At 40.2% G+C, this 16,228-nt stretch overlaps 2 protein-coding genes across 9 annotated transcripts in view; one reads left to right on the top strand and one right to left on the bottom strand.

Annotated features, from left to right (window-relative positions):
- The first annotated feature begins 48 nt into the window (after positions 1-48).
- On the top strand, positions 49-11,540 carry LOC133469173 (WD repeat domain phosphoinositide-interacting protein 1-like). 2 transcript variants are annotated; one of them, XM_061755919.1, is made up of 12 exons: positions 49-225; positions 1,576-1,658; positions 2,183-2,352; positions 2,490-2,586; positions 3,650-3,747; positions 3,848-3,940; positions 4,013-4,083; positions 5,658-5,765; positions 6,507-6,671; positions 6,759-6,866; positions 8,256-8,395; positions 8,489-11,540. In XM_061755919.1, exons 1-12 carry the CDS (start codon positions 146-148, stop codon positions 8,599-8,601), a joined length of 1,326 nt encoding a protein of 441 aa, XP_061611903.1. In that variant the 5' UTR covers positions 49-145; the 3' UTR covers positions 8,602-11,540. The 2 variants fall into 2 exon arrangements, with proteins under 2 accessions (XP_061611903.1, XP_061611902.1); XM_061755918.1 differs by having other exon boundaries at positions 3,848-4,083.
- LOC133469169 (archaemetzincin-2-like) overlaps positions 3,927-16,228 on the bottom strand; it is a 38,819-nt gene continuing 26,517 nt past the window's right edge. For 2 of the 7 annotated variants that reach the window (XM_061755901.1, XM_061755903.1), the window contains exons 12-17: positions 15,512-15,714; positions 15,353-15,433; positions 13,659-13,788; positions 13,375-13,495; positions 12,946-13,036; positions 11,547-12,120 (exon numbers count right to left, since the gene is read on the bottom strand). In XM_061755901.1, the coding sequence (XP_061611885.1) occupies positions 11,840-12,120; positions 12,946-13,036; positions 13,375-13,495; positions 13,659-13,788; positions 15,353-15,433; positions 15,512-15,714 (907 nt within the window). In that variant the 3' untranslated portion in view covers positions 11,547-11,839. The other 5 variants (XR_009785628.1, XR_009785627.1, XR_009785629.1 and 2 more) reach the window with 5 other exon arrangements.

Genomic DNA, 16,228 nt, shown 5'->3' with positions numbered 1-16,228 from the left:
TTTGGAGTCGGGGCAGCGGAGGAGGGGAACGCGAGGGTGGTGGTGGGGGTGGGGGGGTGGGGGGTGGAGGAGCCGGTGTGGATCGAGCCGAGCCCGAGGCCTCTGAGCTCAGCCAGCGAGAGGACAGGGAAAACTGGCGGCTCGGATGGATTCCCAGGTCGAAGCGGACGGCGGCCCCGAGATGCTCCCGGGCTTCATCTGTGCCTCGTTTAACCAGGACACCACGTAAGCAACCTGAGGGCCTTCCTTGCTCTGCACGAACACAAGCTCCTTGACGCACCTGCTTGTTGGATAATTACTTTGATAAGCACGATGCAGAGCTGGCCCACGTCTCCATTGGGCCCTAAGCAAAACTAGATTTCAGGGCCCCCTATTTCTGTCAATAATATTTAGGATCATTGATCTTTCATAAACCTACCAGAGGCGTATTTCGTCATTTGGGGGCCAAAGGCAAACAGTCATAGGGCACACCAGTGTACTGCCAAGATTTTGAATATGACTGTTTATCATTATCAACAACTAAAAAGGCTGAATTTGAGAGAATTCTCTCATCTCCTGAACTATATAAATAAACCCTTCTTGTGCATTTTTATCTAATAAGTGAATCATCTCAAAGCTTTTATTGTAATTGACAACAGTAATATAGTTTCCATTTGATACTTCTTCACGATGAAAAGCGTCACTCGTGTCACTCAACTTTCACTCCTGCATCGTCCTCGGCTGACATTGACAGCAGTGCTACAGTAACTGGAAAGAGCATTTGTTGCTTGGTAGGTAGGTTTGATAAAAACGGTTTGTTTTCCTCTCGCCTTCTCCTCTTCTGCGCTTCACTGGGATAATTCTGCTTCATTTTCCTAACAAAGCATCAAAATGTTTATTGCGTTAAAGTCTTCCTGAATCCAGTCTGCGCATGTGTAGATACTGAATATTGGGCCTATTAAAAGTAACAAATAATAAACCAGTACACTGTGCATTTACTGTAAAAGTGTTATGTGTTTTATTATTTTTGCTTTCAAATAACGGCAACAACAATGTGCAACAATGATTTATAGTGGGAAAACAACAATGAAGTGCAACAGAAAATAAAATTGCTTCGATATTTTTTTTAAATTACACTCCACATAATGTGAACCGAACCCTCACCTAAAAACCAAGGTATATACCGAACCAGGATTTTTACTCTTGAGTCATTATTACAGTTCACCTCACATCTAGAGCAGAACTGCCTCTTAAGGTTCCAGGTGTTTGTCCTTTTAAAAATAAATAAATAATAAAAAATCATCTTACTGGCACTGGTTGTAAAACTAAGCAAGTGGCCTGCCCAGCCTTAACTGTCCTGTTCTTATCATCATCTGATAGGATAGAACAATGTAAGCTTTTCAGGGGTACAGATGGTACTGCAGTCTGTGTCACAGCTCTAGTTTCTGTCTGACACGAGTGAATCACACATCATATCAGGAAAAAAAAAAAAAGTAGTCAGTGGAGGTAAAACAAAATGATGCATTTGCGCTACCCTCCTATTCAGTTATGCGCATGAATTCTCAACTTACTTAAAATACTTTTGTGTGTGTTTAGTTCCCTGTCGGTGGGCACCAAGACCGGCTACCGTCTCTTCTCAGTCACCGCTGTGGACAAACTGGACTGTATCCATGAGGGAGGTGAGAAAATACCTCTCCTCATGCAAACAATAAACACTACTGTTCAAAGGTTTGGGGTCACCCAGAGAATTTCACGTTTTTCATGAAAACACATCGTTGTACAATGAACCCCTATTATCTGCGGGGGATAGGACCAAGCACTGCCGCAAATAGCAAAAATAGGCAAATAATTTAGGCCCCCCATCCCGAAAAGGGGTTCAGAATTGCGTATAGATGGGGGCAAAGCACTTAAAACAGAGAGGATCATAAAGCACCAACACCATGCTTCTGGCATGCACACAATCATGAACCCATGTTACATGAACGACTGTATTTAGTAAATTATTCAACGCAAACAAACCAGCTTCACATCCATAGTATTGGCAAGCATATTAGCTTATGACATTTTTGTTCCATAACATTTTGCTCATGTAAATTATAGTTCACATAATAAAATTTAGCCAACACTGGACACCAATGGTTACATTCATTGACAAATTCATACCTTGCAGTACATCATATCCAAAATGTTTCCTCTGACCCAGTGGAGTGTCCCGATGTGTGCATCGTGGAGCGGCTGTTCTCCAGCAGCCTGGTGGTGGTGGTCAGCCAATCCGTGCCACGGCGGATGAACGTCTATCACTTTAAGAAAGGTACCGAGATCTGCAACTACAGCTACACCAACAACATCCTCTCCGTCAGGCTCAACAGACAGGTAAGATGATCAAATCATTTCTCACCAGTTGTATGGAAGGACGACTACTACATCTCTTGGTATTCGCACACTTTCGGGAAATTTGCCATTTGTAGTTCTTAGTTGTTGTGTGTTCACCGTTTGTCTTCCCGTTATAGCGACTGGTGGTGTGCCTGGAGGAGTCCATTTACATCCACAATATCAAAGACATGAAACTCCTCAAGACCCTGCTCAACACCCCCACCAACCCTTCAGGTAAACCCAAAGTCAAATTGTGGTAGGGATGGATGTCTGAAGGGATAGTTTTATCCATCCATCCATTATCTTTACCGCTTATCCTCACTAGGGTCGCGGGTTGCTGGAGCCGTTCCCAGCTATCGTCGGGCGGAAAGTACTAATTATTGTCAAGGGAGTATGTTGAAGTGATACTGAGAGACTAACATCTTTGTATGTCGGTGAGGAGCTAAGTTTAGCCTGGGTTGTAAGTGGAGGTTCCGGAGAGTCTTTGCTGCATGAGCATGTACACGTGCACTGCTGGTGCTTTTTTTCTCGAGTCAAATCATCTGTAAGCCATTCATTTTAAGGGTAATGAGTTTGAAATTATTAAAAGTGTTTTGGGATCATATGCTGTGGTATATTTACAGTTTAAACTACTAATATATGAAATTACAAACATTTTGACTGGAGGGCGCCAATTACTGGCGCTTTTTTGTTTTTCTCGATAGGGCTCGGTCCGTAAAATTCGTGAATAGCGGAGGTTTATTATAATAATAATAATCATTCTCATTTGAAAATATTATTTATAATAAGTTTAACTGTAATTGATGCACCAGTGTTGTTTCATAAAATAAAAATACAAATTGTTTAAAGTGTATGTAAAATAGTTTATTTTACTCATTGTTTTATTTCATTTAGAAAAATAAACTAACCAGTTTTTTAATGAGATAAATGATTTAAAAAAAAATTAAGAATACATTGTAATGAACTAATTTCCAGAAGAAAATGGCAGAATTAATGCAAAAAAATTACTCTTATTGCTATTATTATAATTATTGTACTAATATTTTTTATCTTATTATTTCCAATAAATCAAATAACCAGTTATTTAATGAGATACATGGTTAAAAAACTAGATACAAAACAAAAAATACATTTTAATGAACCATTTCTTGGAGGAAAAAAAACAGCTAAATTAATGCAACAAATATTACAGGACTCTGGATAATGTAAATGCTCGGTGGGCTGGATTTAAGATTGGAGCGGCCACCGCACTTTGCTCACCCCTGGTGTAAAAGGTCGCTTTCTCCCTCCTTCCCAGGTCTTTGCGCTCTGTCTGTCAACCACGGTAACTCTTTCCTGGCATACCCTGGCAGCGCCACTATTGGAGAGATCACAGTGTACGATGCAAACAACTTGGTGAGGCCTCAATCAACATAACACTTAAAAGCAACATCGCAGCTGATTCGGACCTGTCAAGCAATGGTACTGACATCCTTATTGTTTCCCCTCCGTTAAGAGCACCGTGACGCTGATCCAGGCCCACGCCAGTCCCCTGGCCGCGCTCACCTTCAACGCCTCCGGCACTAAACTCGCCAGCGCTTCAGAGAAGGTAAATCCTTCTCTTCAGCTTCTTCCTTCACATCCAGCAGTGCGTCCCACCAATGTCTGTCTTCCTCCACAGGGCACCGTTATCAGGGTGTTCGGCATTCCCGAAGGACTGAGGCTGTTTGAGTTCCGGCGAGGGATGAAAAGGTTAGCGTTCATATTACAGCGGACACTGTTATCCGGAAAAATAACCAAAAGCCCTGCATCATAAATCGATCATTAACTAACGTGTAATTGATTATATAATAGTCCAGTTCAAACGAAAGAATAATTTTCTATTTAATGGTTTAAATGTAATCATAGGCTAGTTTTAATCTACCTCGAGGCACCAATCCAAAAAAAAAAACTTTGAATCAGTCTCTCGTAACTTTGAAGGTCTGCTACATCGATGGAGTTTGTTTCTCAGCGCGCAGAGGCTTTAATGCACAAGACAAGTCATCAAGTTCTTTCTATAAAAAGGCTTTATTAACTAAATTACCGATGACATCTGTCGTCCCCAGACCGAGTGGCCCATGTTACAACAATATAGGTGCACCGTGTTATAGAGTTTGCATGTTCTCCCCCTTGCTTGCGTGGCTTTTCAGCGAGTACTCCGGCTTCCTCCCACGTTCAAAAACATGCATGAAGACCCTAAATTGTCCACTGGTGTGAAAGTGAGCGTGAATGGTTGTTTGTCGATATACTATGTGCCCTATGATTGGCTGTCACCCAGTGTCAGCTATGATGGGAAAAATTGAAAATTGTTTTAAATGAACAGTATGACATATTTTCAGGAAAGTATAACTGAACTGCATCATAATGAGGTGTTTGATTTTTTTGGGTTACTGTCTTTAGCCTGAATTTAATCTCTGCATGCATCCACCTGTCCATTTTCTGTACTATGAACCTAACATGTTTTTGGAATGTGGGAGGAAGCCAGAGTACGTCGACAAAAACAAGCACAGGGAGAAATGCAAGCACCACGTAGAAAAGCCTGGAACTGAAATTCAAACCCAGAACCTTAGAACTGTGAGGCAGATGTGCTAACCACTCTTGCACCATGCTGCCCATATAAACTGTATAAACAAAATCTGTAAAGTATACAAACGTCTGATAAAAAAAAAAAGAAAAAAAAGTTCAGGCGTCCCCAATGTTGTGGCCGGTGTCAAATACACCACATTGAGTGGGCCCTTCCTCCTCATGCAATTCACAGCGCAAATGTTCTGTCGTAGAAGTGTGAAGGATATAAAGGGTAGCGTGACGAACAGCTGACATTTAGTGGTCAGCTGGGGAAAGTACTCGAGGCCGGCCATTTAGCAGCCATTGGTTGAGGAAAGGGGCGGGACACTATAGCGATACTGTGATAGATGGTGATAGTTCTTCTTGGGATACAGCAATATATTGACAGTGGTATAACCAATATATTGGCTATTGATAAATATTTGTAGTGGCGATTCAAGCTAAAAACAGTGAAAACATTTGGACCCATTTGCATAGCCATCCATTTTGCATAGCACTTGTTCTTAGAGTTGCGGGGCTAGAGGTTAGGAACACCTGACTGGTTGCCAGGCGATACATATAGACAAACACACATTTACAGAACAAAACAGGAGTATTAGAAGTGGACTTGCGTACAATCCGGGCATTCTAGAGACAAACCAAAAGATCAATATGTTAATACTGTTTGTTTTATGTTGTGCAATTGTTTTCTTTTATGTCAAATAATTTCTCCTTGTTCTCAGATATGTTAGTATTAGTTCACTGTCCTTCAGTGCCGATGCCCAGTTCCTATGTGCATCCAGCAACACTGAGACAGTACATATCTTCAAGCTGGAGCAGCACAGTCCCAGGTAACAAAACAAAAAAACAAACAAAACAACAACACAAAATCACAACTCCAAGAGAATATTGCAAACCTTTTGTTGCAATATCTGTTTGTAAAGTACAGTAAATCCTTACTATTCTTGGGGGCTAGGGACCAAGCCCTGTGGTGCTTAATTTTTTTTTTTTAGCTCCTTAAATACACTTTTAAAACAATACAAATATATTTAGAGAGAGCAAGAGCAATGGATAACACAAAAATATTTTACAAACATTATAAAAAATAGAGTAACAGCTGTAATAACACACACAAAAAGTGAAACACCGGGACTGCGAAAACTGAACTGTGATACAGTGGGGGTTTACGGTAGTGAAAATCCGTAAGTAATTGCAACCCTACTAAAATAATTTGCCTATAGTTCCCAGAAGATAGCGGGAAATAACTACTTTTGTCTAAATGAAGCTCCTCAACTCACTTCAAATTGCTTCCTTGGCACCAAGATGCCACCTGATGACGCCAAAGCAATACTGTTATTGCAATGAGTACAAAATTAAGAATAGGTGAGTTTTTCAGTGAATAATGGAGGATACGTTAAAAAAATATATCCACAAATAGGCAAAACCGTGAATACCGGCCCACGAATACGCGGGGGATCACCATATATTTGGTTTTCAACTCAGATTGATGTGGCTATAAGCCTTTCGCTCAGATGACTTTTTGAAAAATGACATTACATTACTTAAATAACAAAAACACTTCACTTTTTTAGTCAAGAGGAGGCATCTCCCACATGGTCTGCATACGTGGGCAAAATGTTCACAGCGGCCAGCACTTACTTGCCAGCTCAGGTGTCCGACATGATGCATCAGGACCGAGCCTTCGCCACCGTGCGACTCAACATGTTCGGCCTGAAGAACATCTGCGCGCTGGCTACGTAAGATAAGAAAAACAACATTTCTAGGGGATAAAACAAAAATCATATAGAAATGTTCATATCCGCTTTTGGTATTTTGGACGACAGGATTCAGAAGCTGCCTCGCCTGCTGGTGGCGTCCTCGGATGGGTATCTTTACATCTATAATGTGGATCCACAGGATGGAGGCGAGTGCATGCTGGTCCAAAAACACAGGTGTGTCTTTTGTAAACAAAAAACATTTGTACACACACAAATTGCTGAGCTTCCTAATATGATTGTTGGACTTCAGTTAATTTAAGCTATCTACCTTTAGGGTGGTCTATGGTGTTCTTATACAATATTATTTAAACTGAAACACATTCTAATTCATTGGGGGTTCTAATGAAAACTAAAACAGTTTTGTTGCAATTTATTTGTTCGTGAGTGGGATGATGCAAAATATTGTTGGTTTAGACTTAATTTTGTTGAGGGGTAGAAAAACCTCTATAAAACAGGCGCAAATCTGGATAAAGGTGTAGTTTCAGAAATTGGTGCCACTTTACAATAAAGTTACTCTTATAAAAGGTTTATAAATAGTGGGAATAGTGGTTCTCAAACCACCTAAAAAAATACTTAGCTCTTCAAGTAGCACCATAATGACCAACATTAATAAAAAGAAAAACTGTACCACAGTAGGCCAAAGTGTAAATTAAAAACAAGCCTGAGGTTTTATTCCTTAAAAGTGTATGTGTGTGTGTCTATAATAGATATTATTGTAAGCCACTGTATCTTAATAATGATTCAATTAAAATGTATTGCACATAAAGGTTAAATAAGAAATGGTATTGAAATCAATGAAATAAAGATTAAATGCAAATATTTTGAACCTAAAAATTAAATACAAATGAACTGTAAATAGGCAGTGATTATTTTATGTACCACTAGATGGAGCCCGCGTGTGAGCTCACTTGTGGTACTTGTACCACACTTTGAGAATCACGGGTCTAGAATTTTAATAGCTAGGTAAATAATTATGTTAAACCCATTGATACAAAGTTAGAAACTACTTAGTACTTTACAGTATTCAGCAATAGGTGGTACCTCACTATTGGGCACATCTATGACACTATGTCACTCTTGCTGGTCTCATCTTATGACTTATTATGAACTTTTAACAAGTTAATAAAAGGTTTATAAAGCCATAATAAGGGTACCCTTATTGTAAAGACATGTCTTTACTTTTACTAACACGGCAGCTTTTCACAGCATTTCCGTGAATATCTCAGTGATGAATCAATATAACAATAAGGCATATGCAAGAAGTGTGTGAGAGAGAGATCATCAGGTGTGCCGTGGAAAATTTCCCTTGATTGGTCAGAAAAGGATTATTTCTAACAATGCCAGCAAAAAGTGACAGGCAGAACAATTAAATGCTCTTCCATTAGGTGGCAGAAGTTTGTGTTGGAAAAAAAAAGGCTCAGATTTCACAGACTAAGTAAATATGGGAGGGAATTGACTGAGGTTTTTCTACTGTAAAATATGTGCCTTGGTGCAATAAACACTGATTTAGACAATACAGTACTCGTTACCGCTTTAACTCTCTGTCTGCTTGGAACCCGACAGGTTGTTTGATGGCAACGAGGAGCAGGTGGAAGAGAAGGACGAGGAGACACCAGCGGAGGTCTCCAACCAACCGGCCGCCCAATCATACGCAGCCACCGTGGCTCTCACCTCCAGCCCGCCCTCCTCTACCACACTCTTGGGTGAGTTGTCCTGAAATGGAAACTCTTCAGGCTACTTTGTGATTGGTGGAGAGCCCTGACCTCAATCAACAAAGTCTTGTCTTTAATTTCTAGGATACTCAGAGGACGGAGGAGCCCAGAAGGGGGATGTCATCCCAGAGCACGAGTTCGCCGAGGGCCCCGTGTGTCTGGATGACGAAAACGAATTTCCTCCAGTCAGTAACTAGATTAACTCTCAAATCCCCCCCCCCCGCATCCTCGATCCCTCCCTGTTTGACACGGACAGAATGGAAAAAAGTATGAAAGCCAGCCACCTCCTCCTTCCGCACATACCCCTGCAGGTCGAGGGTCTAATCCTACCAAGAAGTTACATCCTGGTGTTTCTGGATTCTATGTAGTCCTACACATTAACAAGGAGTGGACATTTTACTCAGTGGGAACATCTCACATTCTTTTGCTTCGATGCATTCAAAGTCTACCTTATTACACTGCAAAATACAATGTTAGAATTTGTGAGTGACATTGCTTCATGATCACATGAGCGAAAGGCAGCCCATCTGCATTTGTTGATAGCGGGGGTTGCTTTTCAGCTTGGTACATTACCATATGTTGTAAACTTAACCTGCTTCCTAGTGGGTAACGTTAGAGATAAGCGATCAAAACATACGAGAAGCACTGATTCTGACTAGGTCAACATTCCCAAAAGTGAACCTTGTATGTTGCTCTGCTCATGCTTTTGTACGAGACTCAGGACCACACTGAAAAGAGGAAAGAAATAGTAGTAGTAGTAGTGGAATTACACGAATAAAGCCTGTAAGTATAGGTATAAAGTCATAGTCATAGAAAAATAACCATGTCATTTTAAGAGAATTTGTCATTTTATGAGAATAAAGTATTCATTTACAAGAAATAAAATAAGAATGTTAAGTGAAAAAAGTGTCAAAATTTAAAGAGAATGAGCCATGTTGTTATTTTAAGCAAATAACATACCTTTAAAATTAAAATCTGTTATTTTTAAAGAATTAAGTTGGGATTCCATGAGAGTAAAATTGTGACTTGATGAGAAAAAATATTTTGTTTTTTACGAGAGTAAAGTCGTAATATTAAGACAGTCGTCATTTAAAAAGAATGTTGTAATTTTATGAGAATACATTCAGATGAAAGTCTTCATTTTAAGAAGACTTAAAGTCATGATTTTAACAGAGTAAAATTGACACAGTATGAGAATAAAGTGTACATTTTACGAGAACAAAATCTAAATTTGAAGAGCATGAGTGATGTTTTTAAATTCAAACGTATAATGTAACTTTTAAGATACATTTAGAAAAAAGTTGTACATTCACAAGAAATTGTCATTTTAAGAGGCAAGTTTGTCGAGATTTTATGAGGATAAGAAAATATTTAAATAAAGTTGTAATTTTACAAGAATAACAAAAAATTAGGAGATTTAATTTAATAATAGTAGTAATAATTTAATTAAGAGACAATGAGAAGAAACTAGAAATTTTACGAGAATATTTGTTTCCCTTTTCAGTGTGGCCATATTAATCATTTGTACTTATATTTTGTCATGGCCACAAAATAAGTACTGATTATATACTAAACACAGTCATTTTACACAAGTACTCTTTTTTTTTTTTTAACCATTTGAACAATTCTGAGGTAAGACCATAATCTCATACAATAGGCATGCATGCTGTAAAGTGCATACAACCTCAGCCAATGATTATTAGCAGACCCAAATTACAACCAATAGCACAAATGTCGGTGGGGGGAAAAGGTAGCTTTTCTGTGCGGTAATCCTGCTGAAAACAAACCAAAGCAAGTGTGTGAAAACCTCCTCAGTGGCGGGTGTTATGTCTAATCTTAAAATGTCTTTGTTTTTTGGGGGGTTTTTTTCTTCTTTTTTTTCTACGCAAAAGGCTTCTTGCAAAGAGTGTATTGTTCCCATTTCAGTGTGCAAGATTCTGGATGCTTGAAATGTGCGACTTATTTTTGTTTTAGCAGTTCCAACGTAAGGGCATTTCCTTTTTTTTGAATTAACAAAGCCTCGCAGTTTTACCGGGAGTTGCCATCACCTCCAAATAAGAGTATTCCACATGAGAGCATTTAAATAATGCACTTTGAAGTATTATGAGACTTGAGGACACAGCTGTGATACTAATTCTGGTAGCAGTAGACCGAAAAAGAGACTTACATATTCACCAATGTAAAATGAGAATATATGTGTGAAGGAGCAAATGTTTAAATGTGAATCGCTTGATGGTACACGCCGTAGCGACACGTCCTTGAATTTCGGTGATATCTCGAGGCTATTTTCCACATGATGCTGAATAAGTTGATATAGGTTTTTTTTTTTACTATGGGAAGTTTTACACTTTAACGTAAACTGACCATGTGTAACTATATTTTGAAGATTATTTTTTTTTTACTGTGTATAATCTGTATATAATGCATATACTACTCACAAAAAGTTCAGAATATTGGCTTATCGACCTAAAATGCACTACAGCCTGTACAGGTGAACTTAATTTAACTTTTGGATGCACATGTCCACAGCACATTTTCACTGTTTCAGAGCTTTTTGCACAACTTCTCTAACAAGGAACTGAATGGCAAATTCCAATGGCAATAGGGGTTTGATCCATGAAAATTTCTAAGGATGTGCACTTCCATGCCTTTCTGTGACTCTTCCAGTCTCTCTGCATCCCTATCGCAACCTGCTGATTGAAACTGATCAATTGTTACGTGTCTTCTCGGTCACATGATGTAAATAATGCGAAAAGTATGATGAAGAGGACTTTAAATACAAATTCAAATTTAACTAGGAAGTGTATTGGTTGATTCATGGTTGTGAATTTTGCCGTAAAGCTCCTTGTTAGAGTACGGCAAGTTGTGCAAAAAAGTACAGAAACAATGAACAGTTTGACATGTGCGTCCGAAAGTTTAGAGAAGGTCAAATTAAGTTCACCTATAAAGGATCTGCGACATTTTAGGTTAATCCAGAAACCACGCAAAAGCCCAGATATCCCGAACTTTTTGGTGAGTAGCGTATATAGGTAATACATTTAATTTTGCCAAAAGGTGGCGCTGTTTGGACACCTTACACTACATTGAGCTCTTGCATACTGACAATGAAGAATCAATAAAGCTGATTCAGAATCAATTGGTCTTGGGTATTATTTTTGTATTCTTTCAATTGGTATCATAATGTATGTTAACTCTGGGGTGTAAAGGAGAATGCTGAGCAAATATTTTCTCTTTGTCTTATTGATCTCACGGGCAACTGCCTCTCTGTGACCTTCTGTCTTTGCTCTGTCTGTTTGAATGTTTGTTTGCATGCCTCCATGTCGCATCTGGACATTGTACCTACCAAACGGCACAGCAGTCTCAACAAACTTCTGAACACACACCCAAAGCGCACTCTGTTGTTTCCTTGTTCTTGTCTTTTAAGGATTCCTGCAATCAGGGCAGTGAGAGGCAACGGCAAACCGGCCGTGTGGGTTCACAGCAAGGCACAGCCGAACTGTCTGTTGTGTAGTCGGCCGCAGACACGGATTGGTCGGTGGCGATGTCCCACAATAACCGCTCCCTCCAGAGAGCAAGCCTCTCAGCTGTCGCTTGGTATTCAGGTGTCCAAACATTTAAGGGTGTTTCCTCAGTCTCGTCATGCTCCAAATCAAATAATAATGGTGGATCGTGGAGTTCCTGTGCTCCTGATCCACCGCCACATGCTTCAGCTGCACCTACAAAGTGTACACAGGGAAGCATGGTGTTATTAGAACAGAATAAAATCAACTGCAATAAGTCGTTTTGGGGGAAATTCTGAAGATAATTTCAAAACAATAGAGGCAGAACAGTGGGCTTGTACATCTGTTAGTACATCTGCCTCACAGTTCTGAGGTCCGGGGTTTGAATCTTGGCTCTGGCTTTCCTGTGTGAAGTTGTTCTCCCCTTGTTTGTGTTGTTGTTGTTGTTGTTGTTGTTGTTGTTGTTTTCGGGTACTCCGGCTTCCTCCCACATTCAAGAAACATGCACGTTAGGTTCACTGGAGATTTAAAATTTACTGTAGGTGTGAATGTGATTAGTTGTTTGGAATAAGGCTGTACTATAACAAAATGTGGAAAAACTGAAGTGCCATGAATACGTCCCGGATGCGCTGTAGTTTAACTGAAGATTCTAGATCTCCCATAGGAATGTGACCGTGAATAGTTGCCCTGCGATTGGCTGGCAACGTGTAGGGAGGACCCCGCCTCTTCTCCAAAGGCAGCTGGTATAGACTCCAGCTGACCCATGTGGCCCTAAGAAAAAAAAAAAGCACTAAGCACTCCCTGCTATGCTATGGACATTCTATTCTGTCTAATACCCACATATCCACTTTTAAGCAGAACTAAGCAACTGAGTGACTGTCACACAACATTAGCTAAATCCCTCGTAATAATCTGTTTACAGACAAACAACGTCCAATTCTCTGGTTTCACATCATTGGGTGGTCTGGGCGTGTGTTCACGGTGTAGTGCGTGTGCCGACAAACGATGACTAAACAAGCGATGTGTTGCTACGCCAGCTACCTGTCATGTAGAAAGCTTTGTATTTCCCAGCTCGGACCGCCTGTAAGTCACCAAATCGCCCAGCGGCGCCACTGTTAGGGTGGAAGAGGACCTAAAAATAAACAAAATGGGTCAAAAGAACAGCTCAAACTGACAATGCGTTTCGTGCTGCCTCTCAACCTGTTAAACTTGTTTCTCCCAGTGTTCACGCTTGGTGCCTTGCTGACTCCAGTGTGATACATATTTATAACTTAAGCACGGCCTGTAATTGTGATGCGGCATCATGTTAGCTTTTGTTTGGGGGTTTTCTAACAGAACAACAACCGTTGAGGTCCAAATAAGACTTTGTAGTAACATTACAGCACTAACAATGCTAATTCACTGATGATTAAGGCATCATCAGTTTGTAATTCTTGCGTTGTTGACTTCATTGAAAGTGAGCCTCGGTACCTTGTGACCAGTCTGTTCGCCATGCAGGAGGACACTTGTGGCGTCAATGCCATCGTAGCGCCGGTCAGAGGGTGGCGTCACCCCTGCCAGGGAAAGGAGTGTCGGGAATATGTCCATACCACTGTGAATAATTTTTGGGGGGGTCATTATTCATTTGTTCATTTGCATTCAGCAAACACAGGAAAGGCATGCATGCAACTGTCTAATAAAGAGTTTGTGTGCCACAGTAGGCTAAACAATTGTAACACGATGTCAATGTGGTTTCAAATTTCAGAGGAATTTACAGCTGTAGGAAGCAAAGACACCTGAGCAGGGCAGAGCTGGTGGAGTTTGCCGGGATCACGCCAGGCCAGTAGGCCACGGTTGGCACCCGGTGGCCCCCTTCCCAAGTGGTCGTCTTAGCTGAACTCCCACCTCACATAGAAACAAGAGATTTTCAAAATCCTGGTTCCACAAAGTGTTACAGTTCAGTTCCTAATAGCAGGCTTTTGAACGGGTGTAGGCAGGATGGCGATAGCTATAAAGAGTTCCACACGATTGCTGCTCCGTCTTGTAATATTACCATGACATTTTTAGAGTGGTTCAAATGTGGGCAATGCAGTGCAGTAATGGTTAGCTCCACTGCCTTACAATTCTGGTTCTGGGTTTGAATTGCATGGGTTATTCTGGCTTCCTCCCACTTTTTCCCCAAAACGCGTTTGGGTTATGTTAGGTTATGAAGACACTAAATCATAGGTGTGAAACCGAAGGCCCAGGGGTCAGATCTAGCCGACTTCAGGTTTCTTGGTAAAATGTGAACCAAAATTGAGATATTGCAAGCATTTCTTTTTTGTTACCAAATGCCTTTTTACTAAATACATTTGAACAATAGGTGAATTCACTATTTTCTTTGAATTCTGAGTTCTAAACTAGTAATCCATTTTGCAGGGCAGTGCTGGGCAGAGCTGTTACATAAACAGTTTTTTTTTAGATTTCAAGGTTTTTTGATTTTCATTTTTACCTGAATTTAAAGGAATATAAAAAACCTATATTAAATAGAAGGAGACAAGATGAACACTATAGTATGTATCAAAAACAGTTGGAAGTCACTCTAAAACTGTCATCAGCTTTTCTTTTTGCCAATGTGTCGGATGATTTTGTGTTTTTTGTAATAGGGAGATATAGTTTATTTTGTAACCAAACATTTGATTTTGCAGAAAAAGGTAAAAAAAAAAAAAAAAAAAAAGTGTTACTGCTTATGTTTTGGATCTCCAGAGATGTATCGTAAAAATAAGTGAGTATTTTTCAAGGCGAGGTCGCAACAAATGTTGAAGTAAAATAAACTTCATGTATTTTACAGAAAAAGTTTTTTGTTTTTTTTAAGACAGTCAGTGGCGAGGCATTCACACCTGTGCAAATGATCAGAGTGGTACCACCCCTGCCTTCAGTTTACGCCAGGAAAACCCACGTGTAAACCCCTGTGTGTATATGTGAAACTAAGATGAGGTGATCACACATTTCTAATAATGGGCTTCTGATAGAAAACATAACTGCGCTGTGGCCCACGACAAAAATGAGTTACTAATCCCTGCAAATTGTCAATAGGTGTGAATAAGAGCGTGAATTGTTGTTTGTATCATGTGTGCCCTGCACGATGTACCCTGCCTCTCACCCAGTCAGCTGGGATGGGCTCTAGTTATCCGTGACCCTAATGAGGACAAGCCCCATATAGAAAAGGGATGGATGGAAGGTTCAATTGTGATATTGATGGGGTTCTCTGTTTAGGAGCAAATAGAAAACATTCTCAGATCAGTTTTCTTTTTAAGCTATGTTTTAATTTTACTTCACTTTTCACATTTTATTATATTTCCCTCATTAAAGGGTGCCCAAAAAGTTGCAGGGTACAGATCAACATTGTTGGCACCCAAACTGAACCCAACTCTCCAGTCTTATTTGGTGGAAGGAAGGCTTTTCAAAGTGCATATATTTTATGTTATACCTCTTTTCGTCTGCCACTTTCCTTTGAATGGTCCTGTACTTCCTGCATACTGGCACTTCTGCTCCCAAGGACCATTGTCACCTAAACGTTAGAAAGGCTTGTCAGATCATGGGTGTACCAAGATGTAAAAACCAGTCGTAATCGGAGCACAAGACTTACCAGTGAACCAGATGAGCGTGTCCTCTGTGTGTGATACAGTCCTGATCGACCCCACGAAGCGATCCAACTCTCGCAGGCTGGCAGCGTACACTTGGCTGTCAGATGGTGAATGGGTGGCGCCAGTGGTGGGTGTAAGTGGTGGGGCCAAGGGTACGTGCATGTGCGCTAACGCTAGGTAAAGAAAATAGGGCTGTCCTCGCTCTCTGCAAGGACCCAAAAAAATACTGAATTGAATTTGATGTCCACACATTCACAGTTTTGATGTTTATTACTTTGGCTGTGGGGAAGAACTGCAACACATTTTACTGTGAAGTGCCCCTGTAATAAGGCCAGAAATAAAACCCACCCAAAATAATGTAGTTTACAATATAAATATACCACCAAGTATGATCCCCAAAGACTTCAATATCATTTCAAAATGCTCTCACAACATTGCCCTTAAAAATAAATACAGGTACATGCACATATGGTGACGACTCTCGTACTTCCACTAACAACCCAGGCTAAACTTAGCTCCTCCCAAACATACAAAGACGTTATACTCTCAGTCGAGATGTATCACTTCAACATACTTCCTGACACCCATACTACTTTCCTATTAGCAAGGACTTTGGCACCGTAAAGCATTAGAGAGAGACCACAACAAACACAAATAGGTGACTTTTTCAGCCTACAGCCAAAGATAGGTTTCACAGAAAAAAACGTGAATGGATTAAA

The sequence above is a fragment of the Phyllopteryx taeniolatus genome, chromosome 19, assembly GCF_024500385.1.
Source record: "Phyllopteryx taeniolatus isolate TA_2022b chromosome 19, UOR_Ptae_1.2, whole genome shotgun sequence".
NCBI lineage: Eukaryota > Metazoa > Chordata > Actinopteri > Syngnathiformes > Syngnathidae > Phyllopteryx > Phyllopteryx taeniolatus.
The sequence above is the reverse complement of the archived record's forward strand: the minus strand, read 5'-3'. Positions and strand labels throughout refer to the sequence as shown.